The sequence below is a fragment of the Squalius cephalus genome (genome assembly GCF_949319135.1).
Source record: "Squalius cephalus genome assembly, chromosome: 3".
Classification (NCBI taxonomy): Eukaryota; Metazoa; Chordata; class Actinopteri; order Cypriniformes; family Leuciscidae; genus Squalius; species Squalius cephalus.
This window is the reverse complement of record NC_137124.1, coordinates 18,277,974-18,302,584: the sequence shown is the minus strand read 5'-3', so window position 1 is coordinate 18,302,584 and position 24,611 is coordinate 18,277,974. Positions and strand designations below refer to the sequence as shown.

The 24,611-nt window shown below is 37.0% G+C and overlaps 2 protein-coding genes across 2 annotated transcripts in view; one reads left to right on the top strand and one right to left on the bottom strand.

Annotated features, from left to right (window-relative positions):
- Positions 1–2,135: 2,135 nt before the first annotated feature.
- On the top strand, positions 2,136–15,635 carry trappc14 (trafficking protein particle complex subunit 14). Its single transcript, XM_079866479.1, has 11 exons — positions 2,136–2,244; positions 2,341–2,823; positions 5,235–5,330; positions 5,596–5,725; positions 6,025–6,111; positions 7,014–7,134; positions 8,009–8,156; positions 8,314–8,548; positions 10,703–10,839; positions 10,973–11,172; positions 12,881–15,635. The coding sequence occupies exons 2-11, from the start codon at positions 2,350–2,352 to the stop codon at positions 13,032–13,034; spliced, it is 1,782 nt and encodes a 593-aa protein (XP_079722605.1). The 5' UTR covers positions 2,136–2,244; positions 2,341–2,349; the 3' UTR covers positions 13,035–15,635.
- A 201-nt stretch (positions 15,636–15,836) lies between these two features.
- The window catches only part of zanl (zonadhesin, like), a gene marked incomplete at its 5' end in the record, with an annotated part of 39,441 nt that continues 30,666 nt past the window's right edge, over positions 15,837–24,611 (bottom strand). The window contains 21 exon segments of the mRNA XM_079865808.1: positions 15,837–16,006; positions 16,093–16,142; positions 16,294–16,384; positions 16,486–16,635; positions 16,862–16,997; positions 17,116–17,318; positions 17,874–18,004; positions 18,226–18,387; positions 18,524–18,725; positions 18,858–18,987; positions 19,118–19,365; positions 19,524–19,668; positions 20,760–20,968; positions 21,132–21,403; positions 21,583–21,710; positions 21,902–22,066; positions 22,244–22,485; positions 22,587–22,731; positions 22,921–23,123; positions 23,426–23,602; positions 24,468–24,562. Coding sequence (XP_079721934.1) covers positions 15,933–16,006; positions 16,093–16,142; positions 16,294–16,384; positions 16,486–16,635; positions 16,862–16,997; positions 17,116–17,318; positions 17,874–18,004; positions 18,226–18,387; positions 18,524–18,725; positions 18,858–18,987; positions 19,118–19,365; positions 19,524–19,668; positions 20,760–20,968; positions 21,132–21,403; positions 21,583–21,710; positions 21,902–22,066; positions 22,244–22,485; positions 22,587–22,731; positions 22,921–23,123; positions 23,426–23,602; positions 24,468–24,562 — 3,358 coding nt within the window. The 3' untranslated portion in view covers positions 15,837–15,932.

Here is a 24,611-nt window from a genome sequence, read left to right as displayed (position 1 = left end):
AACTTAAATGTTTTTTCTCTTATTGTGAGTGCTGAGAAAACGTAGTGTAGAAATTTGACTGGAATGCACTGTGCAAATTGCCCCATGTATGAACAGCCAGCTTTATGCAAATTTCAATGCACAGAGCAAGACGCTATCTTACAATACAAATTAATTTATTTCCTCTGTTTTAATTCAGACGTTCTTGAAATGAAGAAAACACTAGGTATGCTCACTGTCATGTGCCTACTCATGTGTCATTTATTGTATAGTTAGGATTTATATGCATGGCATAAACAACTGCATATTTGAATACCCCATTCCATTTTAGTTTGAATTGTACTATTGCCAGTTAATTCATTGTTTTTATCGCTTAATTTTCCAGCCTGAGTAGCTTCTGTGTTTGCAGATCACATGCAGTAGTTATTGATGGAGCTAAATTCAAAAATAATTGATGCATTAAGATGCATTAAGCTTATTATATTTTACAAAAAAAGACTTGATTTGAAAGTGTTCAAGACATAATGATTCATTTTGATAATCCCCCTTTCTCTTTAGAAACTTTGATGTTGGCTAATTTAATGCTTCTGCCATTAAAAAGAAAAGATTAATGCTACTGCTGTCAAACATTTGGAAGAAATTCACCCTAAATTGAATTTAAGCATTGATTTCCTGTTCAGCTTGAGATGTATAATAACTTTTACATTCATTCACCTCATTTTAATGAATACTCTGTAATGAGACTGTAATAAGTCTTGGCAATATTGTGCTGTAATACCTGCGTCTCATACAAATCAGTAGGTTCTGTGTCCTCATGACTCTTTAGGTAGATTATCTGTGGTACTGCAATTTAAAGATAAACCAAAGAGGTACTGACATTTCTGTGCTTGGAATCTTGATTTGGCACATAGGTTTTCATTGCATTCACTGACTAGAACATTAATTCAGAAGGCGTGCAAAGGGGCAAATACTGCCCACATTCTGCATCTTTGCAGATTTGATGCAACTGACATCAACTATCATCTCATAAGGGAATAAAAAGACACGGGCAGAAAGTTAATTAAAAAGTGTGCTTTCCAAGTGAGAAAAAATGCTACACTGCTCTTACAACACAATCTATAAATCTGTATGTGTCATTCAGTTTCATTTGAGCAGGAAAAGTAAACTCATTAATGTCTGTTCTGCACTTTTGAGGCCATAATGCGATTCACATGATGTTTCTGGTTGGGTTTCTCTTTGACTGAGATTTTTCAAACCTGTTTACCATATTTATTATTTTTTGTTACTTGAATAAATGGGGAAACCTCTGTAAATATTTGATTGTGATTAACCTGATTTGGGTTACTTGTATGTAGTAAAATAAAACAGCTTAAACTTTTATAACTTTTGTGATGAATTTGTTTCAGATATGTTTTCTAATGGTGCCCTTATCATTGATCTTTGTACTGAATGAGATAAGGTCATTACACACATTGATATACTAGATTAAACAATGGAAAAATAGTCTGGAACTTTAAGTTTGCATTTGTTTTTTTTCATGTTGTAGCATGTGAGTAAGAACGTAAAACTCTCATTTGCAACTTTATTCAGTTTTGCATTGATTCAAGTTCAATGCAAGCATTCAAATCGGTCAATTTAATCTGTGTTGCCTTCAGTGAAATATGCTAAAATAAAATAATATTAAAGCATTCACTGACTTCCAAATGTAGCAAGAGGGGTGAAGAAGGGGGCTACATTGCATGACAATAAGTTGTGGTTTTTAATCAACTCTTAGGTTGAAAATTTTCTCAACGAGAACACATTTTAACTTTACCATATTTACCATGTTATTATCTAAATTAGCTCAAACAATTGCCGTGTTTGCAGTTGCATTTAAATTCAGACATTAGAGACACAGCAGCTTCAAAACACTGGACTTTTCCCACATGCATTCATGGCTGAATATAAATAAATATTATTTTGTTGGAAATAATAATATAATATAATACATTTCAATTGAATATAAGTACAAATAAAGTAACGGAATATAATATATTCGAAGGATTATCCAAAATAGCTAGGACCCTTATTTACCTTCATCGACAAGCGACTATTCTCGCCTTGTTATCTTCGCGCTCTACTCCATCTTAACTCGATACGCATGCCTGCCATATAGCGCACTTGAATGTATTGTACGTCAACTGGCAGACAAGCGAAATGTGGAAAAATAAGATGAATGTAATTTTTCTTCAATCTGGGCAACCATAATATGAACTGAGCTGAAAGGTAAAGCGGGTTTGTTTAATTTCTTGTTTCTTATTTGAATGGGAGTGTTATTTGCATACTGCACAGGCTAAACGGATACTGTCTGTCTGCTTGCAGTGCGCTGTGATGGTTATGGTGTTAATGATGGAATCGCAATGCGAATACTTTATGTATTTCCCGGCCGTCCCCATCTCAGACCTGTCGGACCCGGCCAAATACCGGACGCTTCCGCGTCGCAGTCACCTTTATCTAGGGGAAACTGTGCGCTTTCTCCTGGTTTTGCGCTCGAGCACTGCGGCAGCTGATGGCAGCGGCTCGGAGCATCACAGCAGCCGCTCTTGGAGGGAGCTGGCCGGCTCTCTCTGCGCCGTGGCCAGCGTTAGCCCGGGCGACAACCGACAGCGGACACAGCCTCTGTATCACGACTACCACAGCAGCGGGGACGAGTGTGTGGAGGATACTGACGATGATGATGCTGCGGAGGTGGGCTGTGCAGGTAGAGGGGGCCCGAGGTACCGGGGCTTCAGGGAATGCAAGCCGCTCCTCATTCACAACAACCCCGGCAACGGCGTGAGGGAATTCCGCAAGGCTCCTGTGCAGGTGCATAAACAAACAATGTAGTCTTTTGGATTATAGCTGTTCATTGTAGAGGTAAAGTTCACTGCTATGAATGCAAATACACTTTACTTTAGCTATAATAACACGGAAGTGGTGATATTTCCTGTTACTGTTCTGTTTGAGAGATGTGTATGTCTTGGCTGCTGGTAAGCATGCATAACACATTCCTAATTTATCATTGAGGGTAGTCTTATTATTACTGGAAAGAACTTCCTGTTTTAGTGCTCTGGCCAAAATGCTACCAAGTGTAACGTTATTCCATGCAGTATATTTCTATAACGGTCTTGACTTCAACACCTACCGGTACACTCAGTCAAATTTTGTTAAAAAATCACCATGAAAAATTTTTTTTTTATAGATTATTGTAGAATCTTCTCTTCTCTTCTCTGATGAGGCGTTTACTGGTGTGAGGGTGGAATAACCTGTCACTCACATGAGATCCACCAATAGCAAACCACAGCGATCCAATCAATTGCTGATTGACATAATCAAGTCCCGCCCTGTGTTTTCTTGTTCGGCAAGCTGTTTCACTCGGATATACGTTACAATAGGGAAGAAAAGACTATTGCAACTTCCGTTTCATGCCAACTTTTTAACTAAGAAAGATTTTACAGAAAAATAAATTTACTGCATTTATAATAAATATTATTAAAGGAGTAGTTCACTTTAAAATGAAAATTTGCTTATGATTTACTCACCTTCAAACTATCCTAGGTGTACATGACTTTCTTCTTTCAGACGAATACAATCGTAGTTATATTAATAAACACCCTGACGCTTCCGAGCTTTATAATGGCAGTGAATTGCAACCATCAGATTTTAGCTCAAAAAAGTGCATCCATCCATTATAAAAGAACCCCACACTGCTCTGAGGGGTTAATAAAGGCCTTCTGAAGCAAAGCGATGAGTTTGTGTAAGAAAAATATTCAAATTTAACAGAAGTAGCGTTGTGCGTCATGGCGTAGAGTAAATATCAGCAGTATGTCCCATTACACTTAAGTCGAATCCGTATGTTCGTTTGGCCGGAAACTAGTTATTTTACTTTATAAAGTTTTAAATTTAGTTTTCCAAACAGATTGTGCAAGTTAGGGAGGTACAGCCCACTATTGAAATGAGGGCTTAGTTCTTAGTGCTATTTGCTCTGCTTTCTTGGTAGTCGCACCCCATAGTGCAAATAATTTTATATGTACCAGCCATGGAAGTCAGACATTACAGAGTGATGATGCTCAAGCTTTAGCCCAATGTTGTGTGGCTAACTGGCCAATGTTAGTATCCCTGAAGCATAAGAACACATAGATTCTCTACATGTAGAGGCTCTACATTTTTGGGCTTGGCCTTTTTTTTTTTTTTTTATGCTGCAATGAACAAGAAAAAAAGGCCAAGCCCAAAAATGGTTAAACACTAAGCATTTAATTGTCTTAACCACAAATTATTGTTCAGGAAATTAGCAAACATTTAAGCAAATGCACTACTTAAAAAGCCATTGCTGTCTTAGAAAAGCATCAAAGACAGAATGAAGTTTTTGCCAGAATATGGAAAGTTGTGTGTGGTGGAGTGATGAATCATAATGAAACACGAGTTGCGTGGTGATGCTCCAGAGTGGTGCCTTCGAAAATATGGTGTGAAATCTAATAATAAATGCATCACTGTTCACTATCACAGTGAAGCATGGAGGAAAAGGTGTCATTGTGTGGGGAGCCTTAGTATCTGCTGGGTTTGGTGAGCTACTTCACTCTGAAAAGTCATTTCATGCTTTGGAGTATAGGAGAATATTACAGAATGGCTTGCTTCCCACAAATGAAAAGTTGTTATCTAAAGAGGAATGATCAGGTGTTATTTTTTTCCAAACAAGACAATGCTCCTGAAGTGAAGAAGTGGCTTGAGAACAAGTCCATCAGGTTCATGTTTTGGCCTGGTCAAAGTCCAGATTTGAACCCTATAGTGAATATTTGGTCTCACATTAAACTCAATTGAACTGGGAGACATTTTTCAACTGCTCATGAACTGTTTGAAGCCATTAACATGGATTAAAATAACATTGACTCTTCTTCCTGTAAAAAACTGTCTGCAAGTTGGGGAGGGCTAACTTACTTTATCTTCACTATTTGTGCAATTCTTGCTAATTTCCTGACCAGTGATGTGTGATTAAAATTGTTAAGACCAGTAAAAGACCACTGAATATTTAGCAATTTTTTGCTTGGCCCATTTTTCTTTGCCCAGGAATGTATTTTAAGAGAAGATTAACGTGTTTTTTATTTTATTGAATTTTTTTTACCTTGGATGCATGTAAACCTTTTGTAGAGGACGTCTAAAACAACATTAGGCATCTTTAAAATGGCATAATAGGGGCGCTTTAACTCGTCCCATGTCTCATGTTTCACTTTGTTTCTCAGTCTCCTGTAGATGAGCCAGTTGTTTTAAGCGATGAGGTCATCTTCCCTTTGACTGTATCCCTGGATAAGCTCCCTGTCAACACTCTCAAAGTGAAGGTATGGCTACTGTCTTTGTTTTTATGCTTACTCTGGCATTCATGCATTTGGTTATGTGTTTTGCATTTAGTATTGTGGTATAAATAGAACAGGAACTTCTATCATCACACGCATTTTTGGCACACGTTTGTGCTGCTGACTTGTACATGTTTGTGCAAGAAATTATGAAATCTGACCAGTGCTCACGCTATGCCACATCACCTTGCACGTGTTGCTGATCACACTTCTGATTATGTGTCTGTGTTCGTGTGTTACCTCGATGAAGATAATTGTGACTGTGTGGAAGCAAGAAGAGGAGAAAGCTGAGATCCAAGAACATGGCTACCTCAGCATCCTCCAACAAAAGAGCCCCTGCCAAACATTCCGCCAGGACCTAAACACCTTCAAAGCGCAGGGTGAGCTCTTGCTTCCTTCGGCACAATACTGCATGATGTCATTATTGATTCAGGACCTCTGGGATCTTCCTTTTTCACCCATCACCTAGTTTTCTTTTTCATTTCAGTATTTCTCCTCTCTCTGTTTCTTTATCTATTATTTTGTTGTGTGCTTGTCGGTGTCATGTTTTTAGATTTGTGTTTTTCCTGCTGTGTTTTATGTATTTTAAAAGGCATTTTTCCTTTCAGAAACCTATGCTGTTTAGAATTTTTTTTATGGTGTTTTTAAATTGGTATAATTTTCTCTTGTTTGCTAACAGTCAGCACCACACTTAACGTCCTGCCCCCTCCCGCAGTGAAGTGTCAGCAAATGACAGTATCAGGGAGACACTTAACTGTCCTCAAAGGTAATGTCAGCCCTAGTTCTCTTTCTCACATTTTATGAGCACAAGTGATACATATACTGTACACTACCATTAAAATGTTTGGATTTTGGATTTTTAAATGTATTCAGCAAGGATGCATTAAGTTGATCAAAAGTGACATTAAAGACATTTATAATGTTACACAAGCTTTCTGTTTAAAAAACAATGCTTTTCTTTTGAACTTTCTATTCATCAAAAGATTCCTGAGGAAAATGTATCACCGTTTCAACAAAGCATAAAGCAGCACAACTGTTTGCAGCACTGATATTAATAAAAAAAATGTTTCTTGAGCAGCAAATCAGCATATTAGAATGAATTCTGAAGGATCATGTGACATGACTGGAGTAAGGATGCTGAAAAATCATTTACAAGTATATATAATATAATATTAATATAATTGTGAATCTCTTAAAAAAACGAAGGCCTCTTATGAATTTTTCAGAACCGTGAGTGTCTGTGTGTCTTCTGAGTATGATGTAATGGGTAGTCCCTAATGTAAGGGAGTGAAGAAATATATATTCATAATATCTCATTATAGAATTATTCCCATATCTATTCACACAGTCTTCAAGGGAGGATGCATGGATATGTTTGTATGTTATATTTGTATGACTTTATTAGACTGTCCTTTCTTTAAATCTGCCAACTATGTTCAAACAGTAACAGTTTCATTCAGCTGATGTACTACATACATTTAGTCATCACTGCTATAGTGTAAGCACATCATTAGACAATTTTGTGCTAAAATGGTTTGTGCGTGTGAGACAGGCAGTTGTCATTCTGTAGTTCTTTTGCATGCACTTTATTTTTGACCTTTGTGGCTTCCTGTCTCTTAATGTGATAGACGTCCTGTTTATGTATATACGAACATCTGACTGTTTCAGTGTTAAACGGGAGTTCTCAAGAAGAAGTGTGTGTGCGTGACGTCAAGATTTTTCCCAACTTCAATGCTTCATATTTACCAGTGATGCCAGATGGCTCGGTGCTGCTGGTGGACAATGTTTGGTAAGAGAAAACATTATGTGTGACCTCACACACCCATGAGTGTGATTGAAGTACAGTTATCAGTCTATTGATAATATCCTCAAACATTCTGGTTATGGTTTCTTATAAAGTCTTGTTTTTATAAAGTTTAGGGTTTTGTTCTTAAGTAAACTATTCAAAGTAAACTATCTGCTATTAATTCAACTTGAAACACTTAACAGAACATTCAAAATTGTGTTGTAGATAACACAAGATCTGTTGGACTATATATTGACTTATCATACTTATTGAGAAATTTAAGATAAAAGTTAAAAAAGTTTCACAATTAAAAATGTAACCAGTCATGAGTATGTCAACATCATATTTGCATGCTTTTTTTTTTTAGATGTGGCGCATACTTCCTGGAATGTATTTAACCATTTATTGCCGGTATTTCTTTTATATAGTACCAAAGACCTAAAACTAACCTCGTTTTGCTTTTTCCTCTTTGAGGAAATGCAAATCTTGGTATAACTGTGATGGCTTACAGGGAAAATAAAGTCATGCATTTGGATTTTTGTACCATTTTTTTATAATAAATCACAGTCTCTCTGTACATTCAAGAAATATCATTTTTGGATGTTTTAAAGGTTTTTGATATTTTGTTTATCTTCTTTAGTCATCAGTCAGGAGAAGTTGCCATGGCATATAATTCTTTGGATGTTTGAAAGGTTTTTGATATTTTGCTTATCTTCTTCAGTCATAAGTCAGGAGAAGTTGCTATGGCATTTTTGGATGTTTGAAAGGTTTTTGATATTATGTTTATCTTCTTCAGTCATAAGTCAAGGGAAGTTGCCATGTCATATCATTTTTTGGATGTTTGAAAGGTTTTTGATTTTACATTTATCTTCTTCAGTCATCAGTCAGGAGAAGTTGCCATGGCATCATTTTATAGAATGGACAGCGAGTCTAGCCACCTTCCCAGCATGCTCAGCGCTCTAGAGGAGCAGAACTTTCTCTTCCAGCTGCAGCTCAATAACCAGCCACAAGATGATTCAACTGAGGTAGGCCATCAGTCATTATGCAGTAAATTATGTGGTAACATTTTGTTTGGTACAGGCTAAAAAAATATATCTCACAGCCTGTTTTTTGTGTATCTTCTTTCTGATCATTTAAAACTTTGATATTTTTAATAAAATGTCATGTTTCTTTTTGCTGCAGGGACTGGAGGTGCCATTAGTTGCAGTCCTACAGTGGTCTACTTCTAAACTGCCCTTCACCAACTTTATCTACACTCACTATAGTCTCCCCAGCGTGAGACTGGACCGGCCGCGCTTCATTATGACCGCCAGCTGTCCCAGTGCGGTCAAGGCCCGTGAGCATTTCCGAGTGCGATATACCCTCCTCAACAACTTGCAGGACTTTCTGGCAGTCCGACTAGTCTGGACGCCTGAAGGTGAGGACCAATATTATTTTCGTAAAACGAAAACTGAAACTAAGACTAAAACTATTGGTCAAAAAACATTTTCGTAAACTGAAATAAAATAGAAATTTCAACAAAAATGAAAAACTAAAACTAAACTAACAGTTACTGAAAAACAAACTGAAATAAAATAATAATTAGCAAAAATAATTGTTTTTTTGTAATTAATAAGCTCTCATCCTGTACCGGACAATCAAGTTTTTCCATTCCACTGCGCTACTTTATTTTTCAATGTTTGACCGTTGCGCTCGAGTCTCGCGTCTTTTGCAGCGTCTCTTGCATGATACGACGTTCTAAAAACGCTGCACTCAAGTTAAAATATGTTCAACTTTTAAGAGACGCGCCTCGAGACCTTGCGCATTTTTCCCATTCCACTGCCCGTGTCTTTTTCCCGTTTTTTAAAGCAAAACCGATTTCCGTGTGAACCAGCCCTAAGAAGCAGAAATGGCCAAATATGTATTTCCATCATGCCTTAGGCTTATGCAAATACAGCTGTACCTTAATTCCAAGTAGGAAAACCATCTCATGTGAAACTAAACAAAATACCACACATTTTAGACAGGATACCACACTGAGCAGAAAACGCAAAAAACTAATGGCCTAGCATGTCTAGCCCACAATAGTAAACTAATGAAGTAATAAAAGTAAACTAAATGTCTGGTCTGAATAGAACACATGAATATGAGTATAACTATGAGTATATGATATTAAAATACGCAATAGACAAAAAGCATAAATGGATCAATACGTGAATAATGTTTGAAAGGATTAATCATAGAAATAAATAATCATACGCATATTTTTTCCTTTTTCTTATACACCATGTTTAACAAAATTTCATTTTTAATATGAATGAGTATGAATAAATAATTTTTACTTTTAAGTTGCATTTGTTTGGTTCTTTGTTCAATCTCAAACAATATAGATTTTTTTATTATTAAGAGGTTTACACAAGAGTTAACTGTGAACTGCAAACATTAAACTTTGCTGAAATTAAATGTCTTTAACTGGAAGTGTTCTGTTAACTCTGCAAACTATAATTACTAAAACTAAAACTGAAAGTAAATATATAAAAACTAAATAGAAATGTGTTCACAAAATAAAAACTAAACTAAAACTAGCAAAACCATTAATGAAACTAACTAAAACTAAACTGAAATTTATAGGACATTTTAAAATGATATTAAAATAAAAACTAATTTAAAAATGCAAAACTATAATAACCTTGAGGACTGGTAAAATAGTCAAAAAAAGTTTCAGAACAGAGTGGTCAGGGTTAGTGTCAGATTGTTGTATGATGTACACACAGTTGCCTGCTTTGATATACTGTTTGGTAAGTATATGGACGAATATATTATATGTTGTTTTTTAGCATTATTTAAACGCTATTATCGTATTTGTAAATATTTCGAATTAGCTTTTAATTCGATATTTTCTTTGTTTTAAGTTTTGTTATGAGGTTTTGTCATTTTTATTAGTTTTTTTTAAACATTTACAATTGGCTTTCATTTATTTTTATTTCACTTTTAATTTTAGTACTTCAACTTCTCTTATTTCAGTTAGTTGCCAAGGCAATATTTCTAATATTAAAATCCCTCCCCCCATATTTATATTTTATTTCAGATTTATTTCAATTAACAAAAAATGTTTTTAATTCAAAACCGGAAACCCACCCAATCTGGCAACACTGCACCTGAATATAGCAATAAAGGTGAGAGGGCTTTAAGAAATGAGAGATTGCCAATAAATCAAGAAGTGTTGTTTGTGAAGTTGAGAAAAAAAAAGTTTTGTAACACTATCCATTATAGGCCTGATAAAGGCAAAGTAGAGAGTAAAGGTGAACATTTCTGAATGTCATTAGCTCATAAAGGGTGTGGTTCTCTCTTGTAGATGTAGATAGCAGAGTTTGAGTCTCCAACTGTGACTATGTGAGTATTTGTAATGCCAGATGAGCTAATGTCCGTTAATACATCAAAGACATACAAGCAAAAGAATCCAATCTGACAGCATTGCATGTGCCTGATGCGTGTGTGCTAACATCTCAATTATGGCTGAAATGTTGTTGTTTTTTACATTGCTTTTTATTGCATGTCCTTTTGGGTTTTGATCCTCCTTTTGTCTTCTCAGGTCGTGGACAGAAAGAGGATCCTGCAGTGAATGCAGTGGTGTGTCATTCTCCTCTCAGTAACCTGGGTTACTGTCGAAAAGGCAGTACCCTCTCTGTCAGCGTGGCTTTCCAGATACTCCGATCAGGCCTTTTTGAGGTAAAGAGTCATTAAGTCTGTGTTGCATGTGAGCAATTCATTGTTCTGTTTCACTTCTTTCAACAAAACCAATGAGCTGAATTACTGGATGTAAACAACTCAGTATCCGCTATTCTATCTCCTCTGTCTTTAGTTGAGTCAGCACATGAAACTGAAGCTACAGTTCACAGCATCCGTGTCCAACCCTCCCCCTGACGCCCGTCCTTTGTCCCGCAAGAACAGTCCGTCGAGTCCAGCGGTCAGAGACATTCTGGACCGACATCAGGCCAGTCTCAGTCTGGGCCGCTCACAGTCCTTTTCTCACCAGCAACCATCCAAGTTTCACCTCACAAGGTATGCACATACACATTCACACAGATGATCTTCACATATTTTACATGCTTTATGGTTCAATCTTTCAGTCTCTCTCTCTCTCTCTCTCTCTCTCTCTCTCTCTCTCTCTCTCTCTCTCTCTCTCTCTCTCTCTCTCTCTCTCTCTCTCTCTCTCTCTCTCTCTCTCTCTCTCTCCTCTCTCTGTCTCTTACTCTCTCACACACACACACACACACACACGCACACACGCACGCACACGTACACACACTATACACAAGTACACTTTAAGTGGGACTTACCTTAAGATATTCATTTCATATTATAATTTACTAATGTCTCATTCTTTGTTTTTCTATTTTATTCTATTCTGTATGTATAAAAAGATGTTTATGTCTGTTGACAGTCTTTTTAACAGTAAGAAATAATACTCACATAGTGGAATGACAAAGATGAACTGCCAAACAACAATGTTTTAAATACAGTCCAGATAATATTTTAATATTTAGTTTGGTACAATAACAATATACACAACCATTTAAATGAGAACATAACACAACATAACTTAAAGGGATACTCCACCGTTTTTTTCATATTAAACTATGTTATTCCCTTAACTAAGACGAGTTGATACATACCTCTCTCATCTCAGTGCGTGCACTCAATCAGCACTCAATCAGAACAGTTACACGAGTAGTTATACGACCAAGTATGGTGACACAAAATAAAACGTTTATTTTGTGTCACCATACTTGGTCGTGTAACTACTCGTGTAACTGTATTTAAATAGGGAAAACATGGAGGTGTTTGGTCGCTTCTAGCTTCATCTCTGTTTGTTCCCTAATGAATGAACTGGGCTAAGCTAAGTGCTATCAAAGTGTCGCCGCGCGCCAGAGCGATTGAGTGCACGCACTGAGACGAGAGAGGTATGTATCAACTCGTCTTAGTTAAGGGAATAACAGTTTAATATGAAAAAACGGTGGAGTATCCCTTTAAAAAATGTTGTTGTTTTTTTTTTTAGAGAAATGTATACTTTTAAATAGTACTTTTTTTATTCTATTCATAAAAAAATATATATGACAGATTCACAAAAATATAATTTTCAAAAAAACTGTTTGAAAACTGTTTTCAACATTGATAATAATAAAAAATGTTTCTTGAGCACCAAATCAGCATATTAGAATGATTTTTGAAGAATCATGTGACTGAGGACTGGAGTAATGATGCTGAAAATTCATGCCATCACAGGAATAAATATATTTTTAAACATATTAAAATAGAAAATAGTTATTTGAAACTGTAATAATATTTCATAATATTATTGTTTTGCTGTATTTGAGACTTTTTCAAAGACTTTTTCAAAAACTACAAAATCTTAATGAACCCAAACTTTATGCTTTAGTTATAAAACTTTTAATATATAAGTTATTTAAACTTTTAATATATATATATATAAGTATATTTTAAATGAATAGTAGAAACAAGTTTTCCTTTATAATTTCTCTATAAAGATTTTTTTACACTTTTTAAACAAATTTTACTGTTCTACGGCAGCATCCTGACTGAAATGGAGCATCTTAGTTGATTGATTCAGAATTTTCTACATATTCAGGAACTCATATAGCATATGGCAAACTGGTACATCCTCTCACAACCCTCTCTCTTCTTTGTCAAATCATGATTGTCTCATTTCTGCAGCACTGATCAATGTTCATGTTTGTTTGTCTTACAGGACAGGTAGTGTTATGGAGCGCAGGGCCATCACCCCTCCCGTGGGCTCTCCTGTTGGCCGGCCTCTGTACCTCCCTCCAGACAGGAACATTTTGTCACTTGACAAAATAGCCAAGCGTGAGTGCAAGGTGCTGGTTCTGGATTCACACACCTAAATGCACACGCGCCCAGGGAGAGGAGTTACGGATATTCTCGAACTTTGGGAAAGAATCGTGTCATGAAGTAGTATAATTGGAAAAATGGTTTAATGTCCATTGTCTTTCAGTTTCTATTCTATAGGTATTTATTTTGTTCTTTTTACCAGCATTTATTGTTTACATGCTGTACAGTGGGATTATTTTAAATAATTGTGATGCAATTTATGTGCAGCTACTGACAATTTGGACTGAAGGAATGAAAAGAAAACATAAACACACAGGGTTTTTATTGTTTATCCATAGGACGTTTCACTGGAGTCAAGAAGTTCTGAAAGTAAAAAAGAGTGTATTTATGACTGTTTAAGGGAAGAATGGATGGTTATGGTTACCCAGACAGCAACATAGTGTCAGCCCAGATCCGGCCCACATCTGGTACGGATGGAATCCACAAGTACCAGATGTTGGCCGGATCTTGGGCCGACACTATGTTGCTGTCTGGGTAGTCACGCACAGATCAACATGAAATCTGCGTGCTCAGAAATTTCAGATTTCTGAAGAAACTAAAATTTCTCAAAGGATGTTGGTTTAATAGTTTGGCTATTTTGGTAACGTTTTTAGCTACCAATTAGAGTCTAACATTCCATGAAACCCATTTTGCGCTTTAAATCCATTCTGTCGAACTGTCCTCAAAAATCAGTGCAGACAATATGAAGTCAATTTTACAATCCTATTGTAAAAGCATGTAACATGCGAATGTAAGTCCCCCCCCCGCCCCCCGCCCCCCCTTCTCTGTTTGCTACTTAGTTTTGGATAGATTTACATTTCATTTGTCAACACTGCCAGCATTTCCCTGCCCTTGTTTAATTCCTCTTTGTCATTTGCATTTCACTTTGTAAAAGTGCTTTTATTGTTTTTCTTAAATACTTGAAAGATGGTTTGCAACTTTGTGCCTGTGGGCAATCAGAAAGTTTCTTTAATTTGCAGTCCTGTACACTGAAATGTTGTTTTTGTTGGTCTGGCCTTTATTGTACCTTGCAGTGTAACTCCATGTCACAAATATTCCTTACTCAGTCAATAGTCATACGTACGTGTTGTTAAATTCATATTTGTTTGATGTTTTCCATCGAATTACTTCACTGTTGTAATGTTAACACTCCAGTTCATCAAGCTGTGTTCAACTTTTAAAGGTTTCCCATGTAATTACACACAACCTTTCATTGCCTGAGAGCGGGTAAATCAAGTCACTTCTGGTTCTTGAAGGTGGAGCTTGTGTTATTGGCTGGAGCCATTTTATTTCTGCTCCTCCTTTTATGGATTTAGAAACATTCTGTCACATTCCTACTGCAGTGTGTGCTCTCAAATATGTGGTCTAATTTTTTGCTCCATGATCTTATCCCTCTCCAGGAACAAATTCCCGGTTAGTGTCAGGGCAGATTCTGGCCATACAGTTGTATTGATTTCTATGCATTTAAGCTGAACATTTGACTTTCACAGAGAGTTTCATATCTACAAGCCCTTTGGCTGTAGTGATAATCAATTATCAACTGGCGTAAAGTGTCACCCCATCGAGCCATTTAATGGGGTTATGATTGATTTCTTTGCATCAATGTTTACATGTGAGGACTACTGAATCATCCTTAGGACTGAAAAAACTTTTCTTTTGTTGTGGAATATTGCACATGGTTTTATATTGTCTATGAATATAGGACCTTGAATGTTTAATTTTTTCGACAGACTTCTCATTCTGCAGAAATGTAACACATTGATCCAAAACCATATTGTGGGTGTGGATAAAATGTTTTAATATAAACACTGTGATGTTTTTTTGTTTGTTTTTTCAAATTCTCATTCCATTTCACTTGTAATTTCCATATTTGCATCTTGGCCAGTTTACTTTTTTTTTGGACTATGTTTGTTATTATTTTATAGTGAAAACTTGTGAAGAAAGGTCACTTAGCACAATTAGACCGTTTATTGCAGAAGGAAATGTTCAGAAAACGTTTGGTATACTATTATCCAGGGCATCAATTCATCACATTTCATTTTCAACAAAGATGTAGACGGTCTTGTTTCGTTTTTTTTTTTAAGCACTTTATTTACATTTTTGTAACTTATTTTATTGGGGGGAAAAGAAGGAATGTTCAAAAAAGGGCCCATATGCTTTGAGTTCAAAAACTACACGGAACGATTATTATTTGACGTGGCAGGGATGAGAAATGCCAACTGTAACCACTGGATTTACTCCGTCTGTATAAATATCCTGTGGTTAGAAGTTGTGGAAAAAGGTATCAGAGCTGTTGAGGCAATATATGTTGAGTATTGCGCTTGTATTATGTGTTTGGACTATTTGCATTTTTTGAATTGCAAAGACCTGCCAAGCTCTTCTGGAGGACGTCCCTTGTGGCACACTCAATCATATAGATAACTAGTCGACAAAGACAATTTTTACTTTTCTGCTCTATGAACTGCTGCTTTGCGCATTTTTGTTTTTATACAGCTTTAATTACAATGCTGTTTAAAGTGTTAACAAAAGTGTTCAGAGTTGTTGGAAATGTGTGTTGTTGGATATTGGATATTGGATTGTTGCACTTGAAAAAGTTGAATAAAAGCAGTCAGGGCATAAATCGTCTTGTTAACTTATTCAAAATAATAATTAAAAAAAAGGACAGAAAATATAATTTATTTCATATCAGATGTTCACAGACATTTGAAAATTGCACTCGTTTCCCCAATCATATCACACCTCATACCTCACACCAAAAATTACAATAAAGTTTACAAATAAGTTACTGAAAGGTTGAAAAACTATTAACAGAGGTTTTACCAGTTATTTCACATATTCCACAAAGACGTTTAAAGTGAATAAATATTTTAAAGAAATCTGCACATATCAGCAAATCAATGTCAAAAAACAGTTCAGAATGTTGTTCCCTTCAGCTCGCTGTTGTCTGCTCCCTGCTTACTATCATCCAGATTTTTATAGGGATGCGCTGTGAACAAAAACACTCATATTACAGCTCATATTATACTTCTCAGTTTTTATGGTGTTTTAGAAAGACAATCAGTTATCACGTACCTGTTTTGCTCAGTTCAATTTTACTTGCCTCGTAAGACTTTTTCTTGCGGCTGTGTAAAAAGAGATAAAAAAATCATACATTTAATAAAAAAAAAAAACAATACAAAATTCAAATTATTTTATTTGCTTGGCTTTCACATTTTTGACATCATAGCACGATCAGTGTTTTTGATAAGAGTTTATTCTTTAAATGGGCTTTACCAGCACTTCTTGTAAATGCACGCAATTGCAGTGACTATGAGGATGACGCCAAGCGGCACGAGGACTCCAATCAAGATGATGGATGTTTTATCTATAAAACAGCAAGCAGGTAAAAACTCTGATTACACATCACTGGCATATATGGTTTCATTTTTAAGCATTAAAGAATACAGTATTTTCACATTCACTTACCCAGGCCTTCCTCATCCTCAGTGGGGACTTTAAAGAGCTCACAGTTTGTGCCCTCAAAACCTTCAGAGCAAGTGCAGGTGTACCCAGAACCATCTGTTTTGACCACACAGGTACCATCGTTCTGACAGGGTGAGCTCAAACACGGACTCACTGAGAGAGATAGAGAGCAAAAGAAGTTACAAATCAGTGCGCTACTCTTCTGAAGCACCCGTAATATGATAATGAATCCACATAATATCCTATCCGATATTATTTGTGGACTAAGAAAGGTCTCAAGCTATGCATGATATATTTATCACATATATTTCGAGCCAGAATATCCAATATTCATTGATAAAATGCTTTAAGAGTAAAGTAATCTCAATCAAATGCTCACTTTTATAACAGTCGCGTTTGGTCTCGTACACAGTGCAGATCTCGTTGTCTCCACAGCTCTTTGCTTGACACACAGCACCAGTTGTAGTGCACTCACAACTCTGTGAACAATCGTCTGTCACAAATGTCTCCTTGAGCTGTAGAGTTCAGAGAAGCATGATCAGCAAGTGCAATGTCTTGTTTCATTTTTTGGTACAATTCATGTTACATCATAACCTTTAACCTGTAGTATATTACATGCATCAAAAGCCTCACCAAATAGTAGCGATCTAGGTAAGTGCATCCACACTGGCTGTAAGGCACACAGTCTTGGTCGCTCAGGACAAAGCCAGAGGCGCACTGACATCCCTCCACACATTCTGTTTGCTCGCACTCCGAAGGAGCCGCAAGGTCTGCGCAGGACGCCGGGCATGGAGTCATACAGAAGGAGTAGGTGCTGTTGGCCCCACATTGCAGATCTGAATGTGATCACAAACACAAACAATCAGGAAATTATATGCGAAAGAGGAAACAAATTCATTTATAGTTTTTTACATACACTACCAAATGTTTAGGGTCAGTAAGTGTTTTGAAAGAAGTATTGGTAACACTTTAGAATACTGTTCCTTCATTAATGAATAACTACACTGGAACAAATGAGTAATGCACTATTAACATTCTAGTAACTACTATTAACTAACAAGAAACTAATTAAGTACTAGCGCTCAGTTGAATGTGGTAGTTCACTATTAGCTAATCAGTAAATACTATTTTTTTTCATACTTCCTAGAGAACTACTATATACAGGTTTATAATTAACATGAATAATGAATAATATAAAATAAAAGGTAACAGTAACTTACTAGTAATGAATCAAGTGTTACTACATCGTTCTAAAGGAACTACTTATTATTTGGATCAGTATTCTAAAGTGAAAAACATGATAACTACCTAATATTGACTGTCACTGTAAGCTTTTGAGATTTTTGTAAGATTTTGATTTATTTATTGATTTATTGATTTTTTTGTCTTACCACACTTCAGCTCCTGTCTCCATGGCTTTATTTGGACACCCTGATCTTGGCAAGCCCGAGCGTAGACGGCATAACTTTCACAGCGCAGTACTTCACTGCCCGGCTCAGCACACAGGTCAAACACACAATCCCTGCAATGCACACACACACACGGTCATGAAGTGAATCCGCACCAACACCCATAAATCAAGAGTTTATCTCAGTCAAACACAATGCACATAACACATGCTCTCATTCAGAGTTAGTGCAATACACACCCACTACACATTATGTTATTCTCTAACTCACACAGTACTTGCTGTCCCTAGAGTGTACACACCCTCACACACAAACAAATGCACACATTACTCACTCCTGGAACACGTTTGGTTCGACCACAGCATTGCAGGCAGCGAAAGGACCATCAGGGTCACTGAGAGCCCCACACTGTTTATTCCCGCTCAGCTCAGTCACCTGATCATCTGTGCAGCCCGCCGTCTCAAACCCTGAATCTAGATCTTCCTCCACTTCACGCCTAATCGTAAAGAAGACAGGATTTTTAGGAGTAGGATAAATTCAGATGATTCATTTCAGGTTATTTTATATGGTTAGGGTGAACTCCATGAGAATTTTCATCCCAGCTGATTTATAATGCATAGATTCTCCCGTACTTGTGCAGGTGCACCATCTTCGGTAGGGGTGTGATCCGAAGACTAGCCCCATCTTTGTCAGTTACTCTCCAGCTGTCTCCAAACTCATTGAGGTTGCGCGTAACTGTGCCGTCTGGTTTTGTGTACTCGTTACTGGTGCGTCCATCATAATTACCACACAGACCGAGCACACGAGATCTGTATACGCTAGGAAGACTCACCACTTTAGGTGAGAGGAAGAGAAAGAGAAAGAGAGAGAGTGTTTGTGATTATATACTTCAAAAAATAAGCAAGCTAGGCATTACAAAAAATCCTTTTCTAATATTCGTTTTAAGTTTGAGATTTGGTCTTGTACCTCCTTGGGAACTGCCATCAAAGCGCACAGAAAGGCCAAAGTCAGTTGTGAGCATAACAAAGCGAGACTTGGTTTTAATGTTAACTCCCTGTACAGGACTGTACGGTAGACCAACTTTCTCGCCATTGACCTGGTGGAGGAAAACAATGCAGAAGACTTGTTTTTACTATATAGTGTAATCCACGTATGAAGTAGCAGTGGTTTGAAAGTCTGTTAGATACAGCTATTAGGACTGACTACATATCCCATGATTCTCTCACCAGCACTTTCTTCTTCTGTTGCATGCGAACACTAATGCCGTACACGTCCACATAGACCTCGTGCAGAAGGGACACCCGACTGATTCCTCCCTGCCTTTGGTTTTTGCCGCGGACAGTGAAAGGGGTGAGGGAGCTTGGCAGATTGTTTCCTTTGGTTAATACATACGTATACGCTCCCTGGTAGTGGTGATTGTAATTGTCAAAGGTTCGATAGTGAGGGTCCCCAGCAATATTGCAGTCATCGAATTCTGCGAAAAGTAAAAGAAGTTTGAGTTAGTTCATCCCTGGGGTGGACATTAAGACTAATCTGGAAACTGCTTAGAGGGTCTAAGATATGCATTTCTTTAGATGCCCACCAGGCCCACATTTTTCCCTCTTTCTTAGTGTTTCGCATTGCAAAACTCACTCTCAGGTTTGCAGTAACGGTCTCCATTGCTGTCAAGATCACAGATTGAGTTCTCATTGCATTCAAAGGATGTGCAGGACAGCAGTCCTCCAAGGCTGCAGCTGCACCTCTGTTCGCAGTGGTCAGTTATCCACGAATCTCCCACCTGAAATGTATACCAGGCATTACTATTATTTGACATATAAAATAAAAGCACAGTCATCTTTACAGCACTTTTTTCTAATATATTCTTTAAGCACATTATATGTCTTTGCACATTATACATTTACATAGAAAATGATATCAATCGTGAGATGAAGAATAGAAGAGTTTTGAAGAATGGAATAGAAAAGGATAGATTTGAAGAATAGATGTCTTCAATATATATACACTACCATTCAAAGGTTTGGGGTCGGTAAGATTTTTAACGTTAGAAAAAGTCTCTAAGAAGGCTCAGTAAAGCTGTATTTATTTGAACAATAAATAAATAAATAAAAAATAACAGTAAAGTGTAATTTATTCATGTGATGCAAAGCTGAATTTTCAGCAGCCATTACTCCATTCTTCATAGTCACATGATCCTTTAGAAATTAGGAAACATTTATTTTTATTATCAATGTTGAAATCATTTGTGCTGCTTATTTTTGTGGAAATAATTAAGATAATTGTCTTCAGGATTTTTTGAAGAATGGAAAGTTCAGAATAATTTGTAACATTATTATTATTTTATTTTTTTTACTGAATTTCTGATCAAATGAATGTGCAATTGCTGAAAAGTATAAATTTTCTTAAAAAAAAAAAAAAAAATCAGACCAACAACTTTTGAACAATAGTGTAATATCTCAATATTTCAGTCAACCATCATAGCATTCTAGTATTAAAGCGACAGATCACCCAAAAATGAAAATTTTGTCATCACTTACCCTATTCCAAACCTATATAAGTTTCTTTCTTCTGTTGAACACAAAATAAAATATTTTAAAGAATGTTAGTTTGGTAATCAAAGAGTAGACGGTAGCCATTGACTTCCATAGCAGGAAAAAAAAATACAATGGAAGTCAATGGCTGCCATCAACTGTCTGGTTACCAACATTCTTTAAAATATCTTCTTTTGTGTTCAACAGAAGAATGAAATCCATACAGGTTTGGAACAACATGAGGGTGAGTAAATGATGACAAAATGTTCATTTTTGGGTGAACTATCCCTTTAAGGAAAGCTGATGTTTTTTGTGTTTTTTAGCCCCAAAGTTTACTCACCTCATGATACTCTCCACTGCTGTCAACACATCCACAGCTTGAGAGGGGAACACACTTGCCATCACTTAACACGAAGCCTGCATTGCACTGGCAGCCTTCAACACAGCTATTGGGTGGTAATGGGCAGAATATGGGGAAGAGGTCGGCACAAGTAGGAGGACATGGTGCTGTGCAGTCAGAATAGTGACTGTTTGGTGGGCATGGGAGAGCTGGAAATAAAAACACACAAAAGGAAAGAGGTATGATGCATTGAACTTAAATTACAATGATTCTCTGACATATTTAGAGACCATTTCTCCCAGCTGTCACCCAGCTTAGCATAACATTCTCAGCACATCTCTTCGCCTTTTCTTCCCTCTCTCTTTCACTTACGGCAGAATGTGCTGTTCCTCCAGCTGATCTTGATTCCAGCGCTATAACAGGCCTGGGCGTAAGCCTCAATGTTGTCGCACAGAGTCGACTGCATGCCATCATATTCGCACATGTCATAGACACAGTTCCCCAGAAAGGCTTCTGGAGGAATGAGAGAGTGACAGGGCTTGAAGAGATCAGACAGGATCGAAGCTGCGCATTGTGACTGGAAGATTTCTTCCTCATTCTCGTCACAGTTGGGTTTGTCTTCAGGTCTTGGATCAGGTTTGCAGCTGCGGATGGAGGAACAAGGAACGGATGAATACAACAGAAGAATGAAAAAAGTGGAACTCTGTTAATTTTTCACCATGATGCCTCAAATTCATATGCATCATAAGTGCTATTTATCTAGATTTGTTTATTTCTGAATTATGGAGAGGTGCTTAGAGGCACCAAATAATCTAACACTCACCCAGGATCACTGTCTCCCTCTGCTTTCCAGCTGTTACCAAGTTCAATGGCATTTTCGGCCGGTTTGCCATCAGGCATCAAGTTATCGTCAGATGAATCGCCGTTGTAGTTACCGCACATTCCACACACCTATAATAGAAATGTTGAAGGACAGAAAAAGTGTGTTTTGCTTCTTGTGGAAAATCTTAAATGCAGTTCAGATATTCTGACAAAAAGGGAACCGTCTGGTTTATTAATCATATGTCAGTATCAAAAGAATATATTTAGTACAAAAACAAAGTAGAGTGATGTTCTAGTTTTGTTTTTGTGTAGTTTCATACCTTGTTGAAATAGTCTCCAGGCACTGTGATCTCAATATGGTGCACTCCATCAAACTTCACAATCAGGCCAAAGTCAGTGTCTAGTATGGTGTTTACTCCACTGCTAAACACCCGTGCCTTGGCTGCAGTGATGTCGTAGGGGGTCTTTATCCTGCGTTCATTCAGCTAGTCGGAGGAGAAAACAAATGTGAGTACAGGCCAGAGATTTAGCACAATAAGATCACTGAATACATATGGTTTAGAATCGTATGCAATATTTCACTGTCTAATCAGAAGACATGCAAATGCAACATAGTTAAAACCACTACTCCATCTCTTCCTCTTTCCTTCTCGGACTCTCACCAGTACTCTTCCGTTCTTGCTGATGGTGATGTTGGCAGTGGGCAGGTAGACGGTCACGGAGCGAACATACGAAGCTTCTGGCTGGCCGCGTTCTTCGTTCTTGGCCACAATGGTGAAGGGTGTCACCATAGAGATGTTGCATATTGCCACCAGCGTGTAAGTGCAGGTACCCATGAAGGTGTGCATGATCCCGTCAAATGTGTAGTAGTGAGGATCACCAGCAATGTGGCAAATGCCCACTCCTGCAAAGAAGGCCAGTTAGTAGTCTGTCTGACAGATAGAGAGATGTATGTATGTATGGATGGATGGATGGATGAACATTTGTTTTTGGTAGAGTATGTACCTGTATTCACACAGCCCAGCTGACCCTCATTGACTTTACATTCCTGAGCGGGACCGCACTGCCATGCCTCGCATGTCACGTTATTGAAAGGTGAACAAACACAGCGCTCTGTGCAGTCATCTTTTGTGAACCAGCTGTCTCCAACCTGAAAAACAAATTGAAATGAATTAATAATTTGATTGCACAAAGGAAACTAGAAACAAAAATGAACTGAATTAAACTATTATTCAGTTATATTATTTATATTATTTAATATCTTTTTTTTGAGATGAAATTGTTTAAAACGTGAAAACATAAGTAAAAGTTTCATTCAATCTTCTAAAGAACCACTCACAGGCCTGTAGTTGTTGTCTTTGTCAGTGCAACCACACTCCTTGAAGGGCACACACTGGTCTCCACTAAGGACAAATCCAGGGTCACACACACATCCCTCAACACAGGGCTCAGTACAAGTGCCTTCAGATCCAGGGTCCTGACAACTGGCTGGACACGCTGAACCACAAGGCTCATAGTGACTACCAACCTGACATTTAATAGCTGCAAGAAATGGAAATAAAGGAGTGGTGTTCAATAAACAGATGAGAACAATGAGAACAAAGGAATGAAAATAGTGGGAATAGGATAGACGAGAAACTGGAAACAATGGTCGGAGAAGGAGAGACAAAAGTACAACCATTTTAACTCAGCCACTTTAGCAACAAAAGAGAGAAACAGCACCTATTGAAGGCTCTCTAATTGAAGGGTGCACACTACAAAGTCTTAAAAAGGATACCAGGATACAGTTAATAGCAGGTTTTAAAGGGCGCTTTACAGAATGCCTGTAGGGCTCAAACACTTACGGCAGAAGGTGTTATTTCTCCAGTTAATTGGCACCCCAGCTTGAGCGCACAGGTCAGCATAGCTTTGAATAGCTTGGCACAGTGCCACTGCGGCGCCACCGGTGCCACACTGATCAAACACACAGTTCTCAAAGTAAGGCTCGGGAGGCACCACTGCATGACATGGCTTGAAGATTCCTGGGAAAATAATGATGAATAGGCTTTAATGGTGCACAAAACAGGTGTCAGAAGAACGGCCCAATAAAACTGAGAAAATCAATGAAATGAACAGATGTGCTGGAATAGAAGCATAAATAGAGCAATGAGGACTCTTGCACACTTTAGTCTTGACATTCAGGTCATTAGCAGTGTTATTCGTTTTAATATCATTCAGATATTATTATAGTTTTTTATTTGTATATAATTTTAATTTTAGTTAAAGTTTTAGTAATTTTGTTGTATGTTTTTTTTTTTTTTTTTAAATGTCTATAGATTTTTCTTTTTTTCTTTTTTCTTTTTTAGATTTTAGATTTCTATTAGATTTTTTTCGGTTTTAGATTTAGTTATTTTAGTACATAAAGTTAAACTAAATGAAGATGAGAAATGTTGCCTTGGCAATCAGCTGAAATAAATAAGTTAATGTTTTTTTTTTTTTTTTTGATTCATTTCAGTTAACAGGTTTTTGTTTTTTTTAAAGCTATAATTTTTTATTTTTTATTTCAGATAACTATAATAACTCTGGCATAAGCCACAATTTCTAATTATAACAAACAATCCAACCTGAGGGGAACAAAGTGGACAATAATTATGGGTGATTGAGAAAAGTAACACTAAGCCCCAAAACACTGTTAAATTATTATATCCTGCAACCAAATCATATGCTGATTTGAAATGATTTAAAAAACAAAAAAAAGCACATAATGAATAAGAAACCAAATTAAATAAAACACCTACGAAAGATAGAACAGATAGAACAGAATTTTTTTAATGTTTTATGAATTTGATCAGGGACCTCATCATCAAAGTGTTTTAAAATGTATGTTTGAGTGTATGTGTGTCCCACCATTTGGATCGGTGATCATGCCACAGCTAGTAGGTTTCGTAGCTTCACTCTGGATCTTGTCATCACATTCAATGTCTCCTCCGTCATGAGTACAACTATGCGAGATACGAAAGGCATGAATGATTAAAGCTTCAATGATAAAAA